The sequence below is a fragment of the Tursiops truncatus genome, chromosome 4, assembly GCF_011762595.2.
Source record: "Tursiops truncatus isolate mTurTru1 chromosome 4, mTurTru1.mat.Y, whole genome shotgun sequence".
Classification (NCBI taxonomy): domain Eukaryota; kingdom Metazoa; phylum Chordata; class Mammalia; order Artiodactyla; family Delphinidae; genus Tursiops; species Tursiops truncatus.
The window spans coordinates 30542550-30560052 of record NC_047037.1 but is presented as its reverse complement, the minus strand read 5'-3'; the positions used below and the strand labels follow the sequence as shown (position 1 = coordinate 30560052).

Sequence of the window (17503 nt, the reverse complement as noted above, 5' to 3'; positions counted from 1 at the left end):
CATATATACAATGGAATATTACTCAGCCATAAAAAGAAATGCAATTGAGTTATTTGTAGTGAGGTGGATGGACCTATAGAGTCTGTCATACAGGGTGAAGTAAATCAGAAAGAGAAAAACAAATACCGTTGCTAACACATAAATTTGGAATCTAAGGAAAAAAAAGTTCATGAAGAACCTAGGGGTAAGATGGGAATAAAGACACAGACCTACTAGAGAATGGACTTGAGGATATGGGGAGGGGGAAGGGTAAGCTGCGACAAAGTGACATTGACCCATATACACTACCAAACGTAAAATGGATAGCTAGTCGGAAGTAGCCGCGTAGCTTACGTAAATCAGCTAGGTGGTTTGTGACTAGCTAGTGGGGGTGTGATAGGGAGGGTGGGAGGGAGGGAGACGCAAGAGGGAAGTGATATGGGAACATATGTATATGTATAACTGATTCACTTTGTTATAAAGCAGAAACTAGCACACCATTGTAAAGCAATTATACTCCAATAAAGATGTTAAAAAAAAAGAAAAAAAAGTGGTGTTACAAACCAAAAAACAATAATACTGGCTTTTTATATTTCCCCATGTAGTTATCTTTACTGGAGATTTTTACTTCATCATACAGTTCTGTGATACTATCTACTACCTTTTTATTTCAACATGATGGGCTCCCTTTACCATTTCTTGTAGGGCAGGCCTAGTGGTAACGAACTCCTCAGCTTTTGTTTGTCTAGGAATGTCTTTATTTGTCCCTCATTTTTGAAGGACGGTTTGCCAAGTATAGAGTTGTTGGTTGAGTTTTATTCTTTAAGTATCTTGTTTTTTAATTTTTTAATTGAAGTATACTTGCTGTATAATATTATATGTTACAGGTATACAGTATAATGATTCAGAATTTTTAAAGGTTATACTCTATTTATAGTTATTATAAAATATTGGCTATATTCCCCATGTTATACATATATCTTTGTATCTTATTTTATGCCTAGTAGTTTGTGTCCTTTACTCCCCTACCCCTATATGGCCCCTCCCCCGCCTTATTGCTCCTCACCGGTAACCTGTAGTTTGTTCTCTATGTCTGTGAGTCCACTTCTTTTTTGTTATATACACTAGTTTGTGGTATTTTTTAAATTCCATATATAAGTAATACCATACAGTATTTGTCTTTCTCTGACTTACAGTAAGTCCCTTACATATGAATCTTCAATTTGTGAACTTTCAAAGATGCAAACGTGTGTTCGCCTGTCTAATCACGTAAGTTAGTTCACGTGCGTGGCGTACATTGTCACGTGCTTGCATTCTCTACAAGTGGTTGTGCTTTTGTGTACTTTACTGTACGGTACGGTATAGAGTACAGTAGTACAGTATCTTTATTTCAAGCCCAGTATGTCCGGAAGTGAGCATAAAAGCAGTGGTGTTGTAGTGGGTACTGCTAAGAAGTGCCAAGCGATAACAGTGGAAAGAAAAATGAAAATAATTGAGAGAGTGGAGCAAGGCAAAAAGATGGTAGACATCACTCATTCTTATAACATGAATTGTTCAACCATCGGCACAATTCTAAAGAACAAGGACAGGATCATGAAACATGAAGTCTGCTGTGCTGATGATGTCAACAATCCTATCGAAGAAGCGTGGAAAAGTGATGGAGGAGATGAGAAACTCAGTGTGTGGATGCAGGATCAGCACCAGTGTCGAGTCCTGTTCAGCTTAATGCTGATTCAAGAGAAAGCTAAAAGCCTTTATGAAGACTTGACGAAGAAACACGGTGAAGAATCAGAGGGTGCATCTTTTAATGCCAGCCATGGCTGGTTTCATTGCTTCAAGACTAGAGCCAACCTTCACAATATGGTAGCTGCCCAGGAATTTCCTGAAATGCTTCAGGAAATTATTGATGAAGGCATGTATTCACCCAAGCAGGTTTTTAATGTGGATGAGACAGGATTGTACTGGAAGAGGATGCCAGACCGAAGTTACATCAGTAAGGAGGAAAAGTTGATGCCAGCCTACAAAGCAGCAAAGGATAAGCTAACTCTGCTGTTTGGTGGCAATGCTTCCAGTGATATGAAGCTGAAGCCTCTCTTAGTTTATCATTTAGAGAATCCAGGAGCCCTTAAAAGCATAGCCAGAGGCTCGCTTCCTGTTGTGTGGAAGAGTAACCCCAAAGCCTGGTTACACAGGCCATTTTCCAGGACTGGTTTTTCCACCACTTTATCCCGGACGTGGAGAAATATTGTTTGGAGAAGGGTGTCCCATTCAACATTCTTTTGCTGCTCGACAGTGCTTTGGGCCATCCCCCATTCATAGACAACTTTCATTCCAATGTCCTGTAGTGCATCTGCCACCGAATACTATGTCACTCATCCAACCTATGGACCAGGGGTTATAGCGACTTTCAAGAAATATTATTTATGTCACACTTTTCATCAGGCAGTAAAGGCGAGTGACGAATCAGGAACAAACTTGCGACAGTTTTGGAAGGACTATAACATCTACAGGCCATAAAAAACATTGACTTTGCTTGGCATGAGGTTACGGCCATCACTGTGAATGGGGTTTGGAAGAACGTTTGTCCGCAGTTTGTTCACAATTTTCATGGATTTGAGAAGGTGGATGAGGAGTCTAAAGAGGTCTTCAGCAACTTGGTGACCCTCAGCGAGAAGCTGGAGCTAGATCTGCAAGAGGATGACTTCACTGACTCCTTGCTATGCAACATGGGAGCTTACTAATGAAGACCTGATGGAATTGGAGGCCCAGAGAAATGATGAAGAGAGACAAGAAGAACAAGTAACTGAAGAACCTAAGAGATTCACGAGGTAGGAAATGGCAAGGGGATATTCTTTATTTGAGGAGGCACTGTTAGTTTTTGAGGCACAGGACCCAAATGTAGAATGGTACACAAAGGTTGCAGCAGCCGTGCAGAATGCAATCCAGTGCTACTGTGTCATCTATCACGAGAAAAAAAGAGCTACTACCCAGACATCACTGGATCGTTTTTTCAAGAAGGTAGATAGAATTGAATCCAGCGAGGAACCAGAACCTGTGCCATCAATGTCAGACGTGAGTGAAATTGCAGCTTGCCCTCCGTCTCCTATTGCTGACGATCCTTCAGCTCTACCATCTCCCACCTCCTCTCCCTCCTCCAGTCAGCAACTCTTCTTGCCTGTTCACTCGATGCCAGCCCCTGTATGCCAGCTGTTGTACTGTACTACTGTGCTTTTCAAGGTACTGTACCGTAAGATTAAAGATGTTTTCTTTAGTTTTTGTGTTTGTTGTTTTTTATGTATTATTTGTGTGAAAAGTATTATAAACCTATTACCACAATTACTATATAGCTCATAGTGTTAGTTGGGTACCTAGGCTAACTTTTCTGGACTTAACGAACAAATTGGACTTACGACCGCACTTGAACGGAACTCGTTTGTATGTAGGGGACTTACTGTATTTCAGTTAGCATAATGCCTTCCAAGTCCATCCATATTGCTGCAAATGGCAAAATTTTGTTCTTCTTATGTCTGAGTGGTATTCCATTGTATATATACACCACTTCTGTATCCGTTCATCTGTTGATGGACACTTAGGTTGCTTACATATCTTGGCAATTATAAATAATGCTGCTATGAACATTGGGGTGCATGTATTTTTTCAAATTAATGTTTTTGGGTGTTTTGGATATATTCCTAGGAGTGGAATTACTGTGGCAGAAGAACTGAATAGACATTTTTCCAAAGAGGAAATGCATATAACCAATAGGCACATGAAAAGATGTTCAGTCTTGCTAATCATCAGGGAAATGCAAATCAAAACCACAATGAGATATCACATCACACCTGTCAGAATGACTATCATCAAAAAAGAACACAAATAACAAATGTTGGCAAGGATGTGGAGAAAAGGGAACCCTGTACACTGTTGGTGGGAATGTGGATTGGTGCAGCCACTCTGCAAAATGGTGTGGAGGTTTCTCAAAACACTAAAAATAGAACTACCATAAAAAATAGAACTTTCAGCACTTTAAATATGTATCCCATTTGGTAATCTTATTGAAGATTCTTTTTTTAAAAAAAATTTTATTTATTTATTTATTTATTTTTGGCTGTGTTGGGTCTTTGTTGCTGCACGCGGGCTTTTTCTAGTTGCGGTGAGCGGGGGCTACTCTTCTTTGTGGTGCATGGGCTTCTCATTGCAGAGGCTTCCCTCATTGTGGAGCACGGGCTCTAGGCTCACGGGCTTCAGTAGTTGCAGCACGCAGGCTCAGTAGTTGTGGCTCACGGGCTCTAGAGCACAGGCTCAGTAGTTGTGGCACACGAGCTTAGTTGCTCTGTGGCATGTGGGATCTTCCCGGGTCAGGGATCGAACCCGTGTCCCCTGCATTGGCAGGCGGATTCTCAACCACTGCGCCACCGGGGAAGCCCTGAAGATTCTTTGTGTATGATGAGTCACTTCTCTCTTGCTACTTTCAAGATTCTGTCTTTGTCTTTCAATAATTTGACTATAATGTGTCTCGGTATGGGTGTGCATGAGTTTATCCTACTTAGAGTTTCTTGAATTTGTAGCTTCACGTCTTGTGCCAAAATTGAGAAGTTTTTGGACATTCTTTCTTCAAATAATCTCTCTGCCCCTTTCTCTGTCTCTCTTCCTCTGGTACTGCCATGCGGTGTATGTCAGTTCTCTTGATGGTATTCCATAGGTCCCTTAGTCTCTATTCACTTCATTTTTTCTTTTCTGTCTGTTCCTCAGACTGGATTGTTTAAGTTTTCTTATCTTCAAGTTTCCTTATCCTTCTTGTCTACTCAGGTCTGTTGTTGAACCCCTGTAGTGAACTTTTCATTTCAGTTATTGTACTTTTCAGCCATGGAATTTCTGTTTGGTTCCTCTTTATAATTTCTCTTTATTGATATTCTCATTTTGTTCATACTTTTTTTTTCCTGAGTTTTTTAGTTCTTCATGTTTTCCTTTACTTCCTTGAGCATATTTAAGACAGTTGATTTAAAATCTTTGTTTAGTAAGTTTATTGTCTGGGCTTCTGTGGGGTGGATTCTTTTAATTTATTTTGCTCATTTGAATGGCTGTACATTCCTGTTGCTTTGTATGCTTTGCTATTTGTTGGAAACTGAACATTTGAACATTATAATGCGATAACTCTGAAAATCATATTCTCCCCTTTTTCCAGAGTTTGAGGTTTTTTTGATTGTTCAGTGCTGTAGTAGTCCATTTTTCTACTGACTTTTCCCAACTGTTTTTGCAGAGGCTATATTCCTTGTTGTTTTCCTAAGCTTGTGTCCAGCTATTGTTTTAACAGAGATTACCTTGAACACCAGGTGCCAAAACAGACAAATAAGAAAACATCTCTCCTAGTCTTTGCAAATTGGCTTTGTACTGAGGCTGTCCTTCAACATGTAGCCAGACTTAAACTGAGTTTAGGTATCAGCCCAAGGTTAAAGCCTAAGGTCTTCTCAGGTCTTTTGTAATGTTATGTTTTCCTTTTAATTCATCTCAAGGTATTTTCTTTTTTAAAATTTTTTTATTGAAGTATAGATGATTTACAATGTTGTGTTAATTTCTGCTGTACAGCAAAGTGACTCAGTTATACACGTATATATTCTTTTTCATCTTCTTTTCCATTCTGGTTTATCACAGGATATTGAATATATTGTTAGTTCCCTGTGCTGTATGGCAGGACCTTGTTGTTTATCCATTCTCTATATAATAGTTTGTGAATCCCAAACTCCCAATCCTCCCCCACCCACGCTTGGCAACCACAAGTGTGTTTTCTATATCTGTGAGTCTGTTTCTGTTTTGTAGACAAGTTCATTTGTGTCATATTTTAGATTCCACATGTAAGTGATATCATATGGTATTTGTCTTTCTCTGCCTGACTTAATTCACTTAGTATGATCATCTCTGGGTCCATCCATGTTGCTGCACATGGCATTATTTCATTCTTTTTAGTGACCGAATAATATTCCATTATATATATACCACATCATCTTTATCCATTCGTCTGTCGATGGACATTTAGGTTGTTTCCATGTCTTGACTATTGTACATAGTGCTTCTGTGAACATAGGGGTGCATGCATCTTTTTGAATTATAGTTTTGTCTGGGTATATGCCCAGGAGTAGGATTGCTGCGTCATATGGCAACCACCTGTGTAGCAGGATTCCCTTTTCTCCAAACCCTCTCCAGCATTTATTACTTGTAGACTTTTTAATGATGGCCATTCTGACTCATGTGAGGTGGTGCCTCATTATAGTTTTGATTTGCATTTCTCTTATAATTAGCAATGATGAGCATCTATTCATGTGCCTATTGGCCATCTGTATGTCTTCTTTGGAGAAATGTCTATTTAGGTCTTCTGCCCATTTTTCAATTGGGTTTTTTTTTGTTGTTGTTGTTAGTGAATTGTAGCTCTTTGTATGTTTTGGAAATTAAGCCCTTGTTGGTTGCATCATTCGCAGATATTTTCTCCCAGTCTGTAGGTTGTCTTTTCATTTTGTTTATGGTTCCTTTGCTGTGTGAAAGCTTATAAGCTTGATTAGGTCCCATTTTTTATTTTTGCTTTTGTTTCTGTTGCCCTGGGAGACTGACCTAAGAAAACATTGGTACAATTTATGTCAGAGAATGTTTTGCCTATGTTCTCTTCTTGGACATTTATGGTGTCTTGTCGTATATTTATGTCTTTAAGCCATTTTGAGTTTATTTTTATGTATGGTGTGAGGGTGTGTTCTAACTTCATTGATTTATATGTGGCTGTACAACTTTCTTAACGCCACTTGCTGAAGGACTGTCTTTTCCCATTGTATATTCTTGCCTTCTTTGTCGAAGATTAATTGTCCCTAGGTATGTGGGTTTGTTTCTGGGCTCTCTATTCCGTTCCACTGATCCGTTCAAAGTATTTTCTAATTTCCCTTCTCAGGTCTTTTCTGAACATGCATCTGGCTCTAGGCACGTCTGCGTCTTTCTGAAGTCCCTTGTATACACAGGTGATCTTGAATGCCCTAATTCCCCCCCCCCCAAACCCCCTCTCTCCCTGTTTTATTCCTCCCAGGCCTTAGGAAATGTCAACCGTAATCTTTCACCCCAGATGTCTATAGGTGGTTCTTTTGCCTTACAGTGAGCAATGCCTGCCACTTTTCTGGCCTGAGTGAGTTCTGAGTTAGGTGAAGTGATGAAAGGCTTGCATCCATCTTTCAGGTAGCCCCCAGACAAGGCAGAACAGACCTACATGGTGATTTGTGCCTCAGGTCTTCTTTGCTTCCTCTAGAACCAGGGAAGAGTGTGGGGCACGTGTAATTCAAAATGCCACAGAGCTTTCCTACAGTTTCTAAGTTGCTTTTTTCCTGATTCAGCTTTTACTTAGTTGTACATTTTGCCTGTTCCAGAGTTTTGACAAAGTTGGTTCTGACAGTTTCTGCATGTGTTTTGATGTTTCTGTTTGCAGACAGGAGCTTGGAGCTGCCTATTCCACCATTTTGTTGTCTAGAAATAGTGTTTAAAGTTAGGAATTTACACATACTGAAAATGCATTTTGTTCCTACAGTAAGTTCTCGGCTGTTCACTTATCTCTTTAGTTCCTCCTCTTTGCTGTGTCTGTCCCTGGTGTGGACTTCACATGATCTTCCGTGTCTGCTCAGAGATACTTCTTGTCCCGTGACTATGTCTGCAGGTTCTGGCGCCCTCCAGTACAGGTGCACTTTGACAAGCTCACTTGTTAAGAAACTGCTTGGCTCATTGTGGAAACTTTATCTACAAATACTTAGAATGTCTATCCCAGGGGCCTGCCCTAGCCCTGGCTGGAGTCTGAATACCTGGTTCCATTGTGGTTCCTCAGCTTCCCTTCTTCTTGACTCAGTAATTCTTTGTGATGTTTATGGGGTGTCAAAAAAGGCAGCTTTAGAGGCTCACAGAGGAGGCCTCTTTTCTGGTTCTCATTTCTTTTTCTTTTTTATTGAAGTATAGTTGATTTACAGTGTTGTGTTAATTTCTGCTGTACAGCAAAGTGACTCAGTTATACGTATATGTATTCTTTTCCATTATGGTTTATCACAGGATACTGAATACAGTTCCCTGAATACAGGGAACTGTATTCAGTATCCTGTGATAAACCATAATGGAAAAGAATACATATACGTATATATTCCCTGTGCTGTACCCTAGGACCTTGTTGTTTATCCAGCCTGTATATACTAGCTTGCACCTGCTAATCCCAAACTCCCGATCCTTCCCTCACCCACTCCTCCTCCCCCTTGACACTGGTTCTCATTTCTTCCTTGTAGGAATTAGCCAGGGCTCATTGGGCTCTCTGGGTGCCAGGTGCTCTGTCAGGCCTGGACTAGGGCCTAAGATGATGAGGCCATCATCTGAGTAGACCTGGGGCCCACTCTTGGCAGCTCAGGGCCACAGGTTTTCCATTTCTGACTGTGTTCATTTCCCCAACGATTTTATCTTGTTTTGGTTGTCATTGCTTGTATTTTTCTTCATTTTGATTTTTATTCTGGCCTCTTTGTACTTCTTGTGGTTTCTTAATTTAGAATTGTCTTCATCCCAGGACTCATCACTCACATTCTTTATTTCAAGTCATTAACATAGATTTTTCTTCTATTGAGTTACAATTGAGGCACAGTAAATTACATGTTCATTGGGATGGGTTTTGGCAGTTAATACAACTTTGTATTCACCATTCAAAATAAGATATGGAACATTTCTATCATCTCAGAAAATGCATTAGGCAAGAGGGAAGTTTTGCCTATTGCTATTATTTTTTGAGTTGTCTTTTTATTATTGATTTGTAGGGTTCTTTATATATTCTGGATGTGAATCCTTTGCCAGATATGTGTATTTTAAATATTTTTTTCCTGGTCTGTGACTTGTTTATTCATTTAATTAATGGTGTCTTTTGATTCACATTATTTTAAAAACTTGGTAAAGTCCCATTTATCAGTGTTTTTACTTCTGATTAGAACTTTTTGTGTCCTGTCCAGGAAATCTTTGCCTACTACAAAGTTTCAAAGATGGTCCACATCATCTTCTAGGAGCTTTGTAGTTGTGGGTTATGTTAAGATCTACAATCCATTTTGGGCTAACTTTTGTGTATAGAGTATAGAGTGAAACAGGAGTCTACTTCCGTTTTTTCCCATACAGATATTTAATTGTTCCATCACCATCAGTTAACAAGACTTACTTTCCACACTGAATTGTTTTGGTGCCTGGTCTAAAATCAGTTGTGTGGGCCTGTTTCTTCACGATCTATCCTGTTTCATTGCTGTTTTTGCCTACCTCTATGCCTCTGCCATACTGTCTTGATTACTGTAGCTTTGTAGTTCTTGGTGGTTCTCACCAGGGACAGTTTCAATATCCTGGGAACATGTGGCAGTATTGGAAACACTTTTGGTTGTCACAGTGGGGATGAGGGTTGGAGGGGTGTGCTACTGGCATCTAGTGGGTGCAGGCCAGAGATGCTGCTCTACATCCTACGTGCAGAGGTCAAACACCCACAGCAAAGAATTATCCTGTCCAAATTGTTGATAATACCAAGACGGAGAAACCCTGCTTTTGTGAGTCTTCAAGTCAGTTAGTATAAGTCTTCCTATACTGATATTTTAAAAAAGAAAATACCGTTTTGACCATTCTGTCTCCTTTGTATTAACCATGTGAATCTTAGAATCTGCTTATCAGAAATTCCTATGATTTTGATAGGAATTGCTTGAAAAATACAGATTTCTCCACTATACTTGCTATTAAACTTTAAATCTAAAATAATTAAAATAGTATAAGTAATTAAAATTAAATACAATTAGGAACTTAGCCTCTCACTTTTACTAGTCATGTTTCAAGTATTCGGTAGCCACATGTGGCTAGTGGCTACTATGTCGACAAATAGCAGAGCCAGAGAACATTTTCATCATCATAGAAAGCTCTTTCAGGCAGCACTGGTATAGATCAGTTTGGGGATTGATTTATTCTTCTAATCCATGAGTGTATAAGTTTTTTTGTAGATATTCTTTATCAGCTAATGGAAGTTCAATTGTACTCCTAGTTTACTGCTAGTTTTTAATTGTGAATGTTGGATTTTCTCAGATGTTTATATCTACTGAAGTGACCATATGGTTGTTCTCCTTTAATAATTTCATTGCTTTTCACACATTAAATCAAGTCCGAATTCCTGGATATAACTGCACTTGGTCATGATGCACCAGTGTTTTTATTTAATGCTGGAATTGATTTGGTAATATCTTAGGACTGTTTGTATCTATGTTCATGAGGGATTTTGGTCTGCATTTTCTTGTAATGTCCTTTTCTTGTTTTGGTATTTAATGCTGGCTTCATAAAATACTTTGCAAAGTGTGGTAGGAGAGGGTTTACTAGTAACTGAGCTCTCATTCTGTGCCCTTTCACAGATACCATCTCCTGTAATCCTTACAGCTGTGGTAGGAGGGGGATAACACCCCTGCCTTTCAGGTGGCAAATCTCAGGCTCAGAAAGTGAAGTAATTAACCTGACACGTGGCTATAGCTGGTGAAGCCAGAATCTGATTCCAGGGTACAGGGACTCTCTAAGACCAGCCCCTGGATGTCACCTCCCACGACTGGCTGCAGGGGCGAGGCAGGCTGTGCATCAGGTGGCAGCAAGCAGCCCTTCAGGTTACGAGGCTGAGACTGGCTGCCTGCCCTGGGCTTTGCTGCCGGTCCCTCAGGGGCGGCGCCACTCCTTGGCCCTCTGACCAGTGCCAGGTGGGTTCTCCTGTCTTCCCAGTTTTTCCTGGAGTGTGAGGATCCCCTTAGCCGTTTTCTGAGGAGGTAACTTTGGTGCCTCCTTAGTAACCAGCTCTGCATGGTTGCTGGGGGCACATTCCCAGTGTGGGTGGGACTGGGAATTGCCCAGAAGCTCAGCCTGGATGATCTTTTTCTAGGATGCTTGGACATTAATTCATCCGTGAAAGGGGCTCGTTTTGTCCGATTCTGTGACGCGTTCAATATTCCACTCATCACGTTTGTGGATGTCCCTGGCTTTCTCCCCGGTGAGTCATTGACAGAGGTGGGGGCAAGGAGAGGCGGTTTTGCCCAGCGAGGCACCCACTTTATTTGGAGATCTTGCAAAATTCCCTCAGGATTTGTGACGTCTCCATATTCTGGGTGTCTGGATGGTGCGGCTGTGTGAGGGGTGGCCCTTTGGGGAGGGGGAAGACCTCCCAGCTGAGAGCAGAGGCCGACCTCCTGAGGATTCTGTGGGTATCCAGTAACTCTTCCTCGTGACCCAGGCACCGCGCAGGAGTACGGAGGCATCATCCGGCACGGCGCCAAGCTTCTCTACGCGTTTGCCGAGGCAACTGTGCCCAAAGTGACAGTCATCACCAGGAAGGTGAGGAACTCACGCTGGAGGCTGTGAGCTCACTCACTCCCACGGCAGGGCCGTGGCTGGAAGTCTGGCCGAGAGGTTCAGCAGTGCTGGAGGGAGACTACGCCTCTCTCCCCTTAAAAAGCTCTGGAGGACAGCACGGCAGACATGCCCTGCAGGGGTGTCCCTGGTCATCTGGGAACTGAAAGCAGCAGTGGGAAAAAGCAGCCGGGAAAGACCGTGACCATGAACTGTGAAAGGCCTGTGGGCTGCGCCCTTGTGCTCCGGCTCCCTGGCCTCACAGACACTGGGCCTTTAGCAGCCCAGGAGGGCTCTTCTTGCTTTCTGTCCTCATTTTGCTTGGCTTCCTGGGGTCTTGCAGGGATGTGACATGGGTGACTCAGGCACTAACATTCAGCATTTGGGTCTGTTCTAGGCCTATGGTGGCGCTTACGATGTCATGAGCTCCAAGCACCTTTGTGGTGACACCAACTATGCCTGGCCCACAGCAGAGATTGCAGTCATGGGAGCAAAGGTGAGGCCCCCTGGCTTTCCCTTCTGCGTCTGGGAAATGTTGGAGAGGGGCCAGGGCTCCAGGGAGTTGGGGTCTAGGCCCTGGCAAGCCTGCCTCCTGCCCTCACTTCAGGCGTGTGCCGCCGTCTCCGTGCCCGGGTGGGAGGAGCCTAGAGTGGGTTTTGAGACGTCAGTAAAGGGGAGAGGGCTGAGTCAGCTGAGCTGGCCTGCGGAGGACTGGACGTTTCCCCCGGCCCCAAGCTGCTGACTTAGGGCAGGTGCTTCCTGTTGCCGAGCCTGCTCCCCACTCCTTTTCTGCTTCAGAACAGCTGTTGTGGCTGAACCAGGTAACTCCCATGCCCCCGCCTCTCCAAGCTGACTTTCAAGGGTTCTGACGTGAAGGCTTATCTTTCAGTCCTCATTTTTCTACATTTGCATTTCAGTCTTTCCACCTCTGGCCATTGAATTGTGTGCTCAGGGCTCAGAATCATGAAAAAGGGAAACAGCAGTCTGCGTCCCTCAATGAGGGAACTGTGGATTTAACAGTGGAAACTGGGCCAAATATCTTGGCCTCAGAGAAGGATAAATGCAGTTGGAGAGAGCAGGACAGAATCTGGGGAGGCAAACACCTGGCTTAGCCTGGGCTGCTCGTCATTGGGGCCACAGCTGAGCATCCATCCCAGCTCCCGGAGTCACGGAGGTCAACTCCAGGCACCTGGACCTGGCACTTGTCTCTGGTACACTTTGATTTACCAGGACACTGGCAACCATGCCCATGATGATGAGCTGAGGGAGGCCTGCCCAGGTCTCCAGGGGCCTCCAGGGGCGTTCACTAACTCCTCTCGTGACAGGGCGCTGTGGAGATCATCTTCAAAGGGCACGAGAATGTGGAGGCTGCTCAGGCAGAGTACATCGAGAAGTTTGCCAACCCTTTTCCTGCAGCCGTGAGAGGTAGGGCCTGTGGTGGGGAGGGCAGCTTCGTTCGTTTGTTGGGTCACTTGCTTCTTATTTCACTCCAGAAAGTCTGCCTTTGTCCTTCCAGTTTAATCTGGAGACCAGTGAGGGCTGGTTTGTGCCTGAGCAGTCATCACTTAAAGATGCTGCTTTGTCACCAGAATCAAAACAACATTGCTGAAATGGCTGAATCTCTTAGCGTTGTTCCAGTCACCCTAGTGCTGTGAAAAATCTACCCAAAACAAAGTGACTTAAAACCACCACCTTTTGTTTTGTTTTGTTTTCCCTCATAGTTCTGAGGGTCAGCGGTTTGGTCTGGGCTGAGCTGGGTGGCTCTTCTGCTGGCTGGGCCTGGGATCAGTCATGCAGCTGTGTCATCTGGCGGTCTGACTGGGGCTAGTCCACGATGGCCTCACTCACATGGCTGGTGCTGGCTGTCAGACTCTCTCTCCACGTGGTTTCTTATTCTTAGGGAGGCTAGTCCACACTGCTTTACATTGTGTCCTGAGGGCAAGAGGGAGAGTGGGGCAGCTGCAAGGTGCCTTGAGGCCTAGGTTTGGAAGTTGCAGTGTTACTTTTGCCACATTCTGTTGGCCAAGGCAAGTTACAAGGCCAGGTGAAGAAATACAATCCATTTCCTGATGGGAGGAGTGGCATAGTAACATTGCAGAGGGGTTTATGTACAGGATGGGAGGAATTGTTGTAGTGATTTTAAAAAAAGAAAAGTGCACTTTCTTAATTGGATTCCCTGTTGAATTCATCTTGGTAGGGAGAGGGTCACATTTTCCTTTTCTTGCCGAGTGTTCCTAGGCCAGAAGTTTGGGACCTGCCAGAGGAACAGGGGGCTCCTGGGATCAGGGGAAGGTTCACAGGACCCAGCTCCTCTTGTGTCAGGTTGGGCCCTGCTCACACTGTTGGCCGCAGAAGATAGTGCCCTGGCTGAGCACCATGTGGTGTTGGGTGGGTGGCAGCATCTGGGGCTGCAGATGATTTGCTTCCTTTTCTGTGCTTCCCCAGGGTTTGTGGATGACATCATCCAGCCTTCCTCTACACGTGCCCGAATCTGCTGTGACCTGGATGTCTTGGCCAGCAAGAAGGTACAGCGCCCATGGAGGAAACATGCAAATATTCCATTGTAAATGTACCAAGGGTAATTACTACCTGGCCATTTGCACCCATCTCTGCCTTTTTCAGTCATGAAACCTGGGAATCTAAATACCAGTAATAACTTGGCTAAGTTTATTAAATTCTAGAAAGATTTCATTTGTGCCTTCCTATAAAATTGTTTTATTAAAAATCCCAGCAGTTTTTGAGCATAAATCTTTTTTGTGGTAAAAATCTGAAAAATCAAGAAAACTAAAGAAAACACTATAGTATTCACTTAGCGCTGACCCTTATTTAACACCTCTGTGTATTGCTTTCCTTTCTTTTCCCAAGAATTAATTTTTTTTCTCTAAAGGTGACATAATAAGCTTTTAGGGTGAAGTACTTGTCTGCTTAGGCTTTTGGTTTTCTTACTTTTAAATAATATAACAGTTAAATGATATGTCCTATCCTTTCAATTCCTTCAGGAATTGTTGAGGATTAAAGAAGATGTTTGTAATTGTGTGTGTGTGTGTGTGTGTGTGTCTACCAGAATAGATGCTCAGTAAGGCATACACCCTATATTAATTTCTTACCCTATATTAACTTCTTTCCAGAAACGTGTTCTCACATTTTAAAAAACTTATTTTGGAAAATTTCTAACCTGTGGAAATGTTGCAAGAGGTGTATACCCTTCACCTAGATTACCCAGTTCTTAACATTTTCTACATTTGCTTCATCTTTTATATAAATATATAATTACTATTTTTACTGACCTATTTGAAAGTTGCAGAATCATGACCTTTTGTCCCCGCAAATGTCAATGCTTATTTCATATGAAACAAGGCTCATTGTCTTACATAGTCTTTAATGACACTGACATTGTTGAAGCATGTTCGCCAATTATTTTGTAGAATGTCCCTCAATTTGGGTTTGTCTGATTGTTTACAGACATTTAGATCCACGTAGGAGTAATACACAGGAGTGTTCTTTCCTTGTATTACATTAGGAAACACGTTAGGTTTTTCCATTATTGATGAAATTGAGTCTGATAGGCATTCTTTAAGCCTGTCAGCACACTTTCATCCACTACTTTTTAGTATCCATTATGATTCTTGCTTCAATCAGCTGTTCTATGTTGGTGGTAAAATACTGTATTTCTAACCCTATCATTATATCCACAAGGAAAGAAGAAAGAGCTTCCTCTTCTTTAAGTTTTTAGTATCAATTTAGATGCATAAATTAGTTTTTCATTTTTAAACATTTTTTCCTGAAATAATATATTTTTCTTACTATGCTATCACCCTATCAAATTTTCAAATGCACATTATACTAGTTTATTGAGAATCATATATTATTATTCATAACTGAAATCTGGGCTTAGTACACAGTAGGTGTTTCATAAATGTTTTAGTGAATGAATATATTCAGTCATTCAATCAAGAAAAAACAGAGACTGATGAGTTCTTTAAAAATTTGTTACTTATTTTGATGCTCAGAATTTCGTGATACAGCCAGAGGGGCGCTCTTTCAAGCTGGTTCCTCAGTCCTTTTGATATGTCACAATAATTTTTTGTGCACTTATTTTTTGACACAGGGTAATGTACCAGGTTCATCTTATATTTTCCTCACCCAGCTGCAGATTCAGTGATTTCTCTAAGAGCCCTGGTTTCTTTTAGTAGATGAAATTTAGAAGCAAACATATGGCCTGAAACATATTTTTGTCTTCCTAACTAGGTGGTTAGTTCCTAGGGGGCAGAGATGTCTGGCCAGAGGCTCCTTGTACTTCTCTTTGGCACCAGCAGTAAGACTGTAAGCCACTGGAGCTGGGAAAGGAGTGGTGGCAGACTCCTGGTCTTTTAGAGGCCTCCTGGCTAAGGAAGAACCATACGGGTTGGTTAGCATGTGGCTCAATAGCTTAAAGTTGCCTGGCCAATCCAATTTCTGGGGTCTGTCAAGCTAGGATTTGGCCCATCTGAAAACCAAGCTGGTGGTGGAGACACGGAGCTGCAAGATCTTGGAAGCTCTGTCAAGTAGACCAGCCTCAGTGTATTGCAGAGCAGCAGTCAGTTTTCTCATCAGCTGCTCTTAGGAATGCCTTTCCCAACTGTGGTCTCGTCTTAAAGGGACAAAGAAAAATGATGAATCTTGTAACCAGAGAGGACTTGGGTGTACTGAGTGGAGCGCTGGCAAATGTGTTTAGACCGAGAGCAGATAATACAGCGAGTTGTAGTGGAGGTAGGAGGCTCTATGAGTGTCCTGCTGTAACTGTCCCTGCCCTAAGTATGTAAACCGATTTGTCCTGAACCACACAGCTAATGAGTGGTGAAGCTGGGATTTGAACCCAGGCAGTACTGTCTGATCCCAAAGGGTTGGAGTGAGAAAGGTGGTGGCCTGCTCCACTTGGGATTGTATCAACCCAAAGAGCTACTAAATTTGGAAAACTTTCCTACCTTATGCATGATGGCATCCTTTTGAGTTGCTGGAATAATGGGAGCACGCACATCCACGAGCAGCCTTCCAGTGCTTGTTTGTGTAAAGTCTTTCCAGCTTCTCTCCTGACCATGTCTTGGTCTCCCCAGCCCAATCCTCTGCTTCTGGATGCACTGATGCTTTTTGCTGGCACGTGAGATGTGGTTTGCCCAGAGTAAGAGAAGCCTGTGAAAGACACTCACCCAGTACACTGACTTAACACCCTTGATGGAGTTGTTGAATCAACACAGACTCCACCTGTTTGACATGTGAACTTTAAGTCCTTCTGGTTTCAAAGGATTTCTGGCGAGCTGTGGCTTTATTATATATATTTTAGTGAAACTACAGCTCCTCATGCTCTTGCTTCCCTGTCAGCATGGGATCTCCACCATTCCAAGCAGAAGCTGTGGCTACTCAGTGGGCGGAGCCTCAGTCTGGGGCCTGTGTGGAATCCAGCCAGCACATTTGGGCAGATGTGGCAGCCTTAGTAGGTAGGTACTGACCATGTCCCTACTGTCCTGGAGATGAGAAATGCCTCATTTATGTGTCCTTGGGAGCAGAAAGCTATCCTTCAAGACGTGATGCCCAGTGTAGACCCCTACAGAGCAAGGCACTTAGGAGGGCATGGATGGAACCTTACCTGAGTTTGGTCTGATATGTGGAGCCTGAGCAGGCACTAAGCCTTTGTTTCCCATGAAGACACTGCGCCTTGTTTGATAGATTCTTTTCTGAGAGCAGGGCCAATGGAGAGTCACAGTCAAGTCACATCTGGGAGGTTTGCAAGCTTGTCCGAAGGTAGAGTCACACATGGGTAAAACCCTGGTCTAATCTCATAAACACATAACCTTCAAGATGAGCTGCTACAGAGATCCGTGCTCATCACATTCCCTCCTGGGCTGCCTGGAGAGCTCACCTGCCGATTTATCCCCTGCATTCCTGCCTCTTCTGCACAGCCATCTTAGGCCATCTAATGAACACGGCCCAAAGAACACAGTCAGGCCCATAAAGTATAGGATACAGTTTTGTTCAGAGTGACACCTGGCAGCAGTGTCAAGAGAAACCCTCACTTCAGCAGCCATGTAGAACACAAGTGATCTTTACAGGGCACTGCTATGGGGGCAACCGTGCAGAAGTGCTGGGTCTGGATCTTGGG

General features: G+C 42.9%; 1 protein-coding gene across 1 annotated transcript in view; it reads left to right on the top strand.

Moving 5' to 3' along the window:
• PCCB (propionyl-CoA carboxylase subunit beta) overlaps nucleotides 1–14103 on the top strand; it is a 90683-nt gene extending 76580 nt beyond the window's left edge. The window contains exons 11-15 of the mRNA XM_019934219.3: nucleotides 10904–11011; nucleotides 11252–11352; nucleotides 11765–11863; nucleotides 12693–12792; nucleotides 13813–14103. Of these exons, the coding sequence (XP_019789778.1) occupies nucleotides 10904–11011; nucleotides 11252–11352; nucleotides 11765–11863; nucleotides 12693–12792; nucleotides 13813–13934 (530 nt within the window). The 3' untranslated portion in view covers nucleotides 13935–14103. The remainder of the gene's footprint in view (nucleotides 1–10903; nucleotides 11012–11251; nucleotides 11353–11764; nucleotides 11864–12692; nucleotides 12793–13812) is intronic.
• Nucleotides 14104–17503: the final 3400 nt, after the last annotated feature.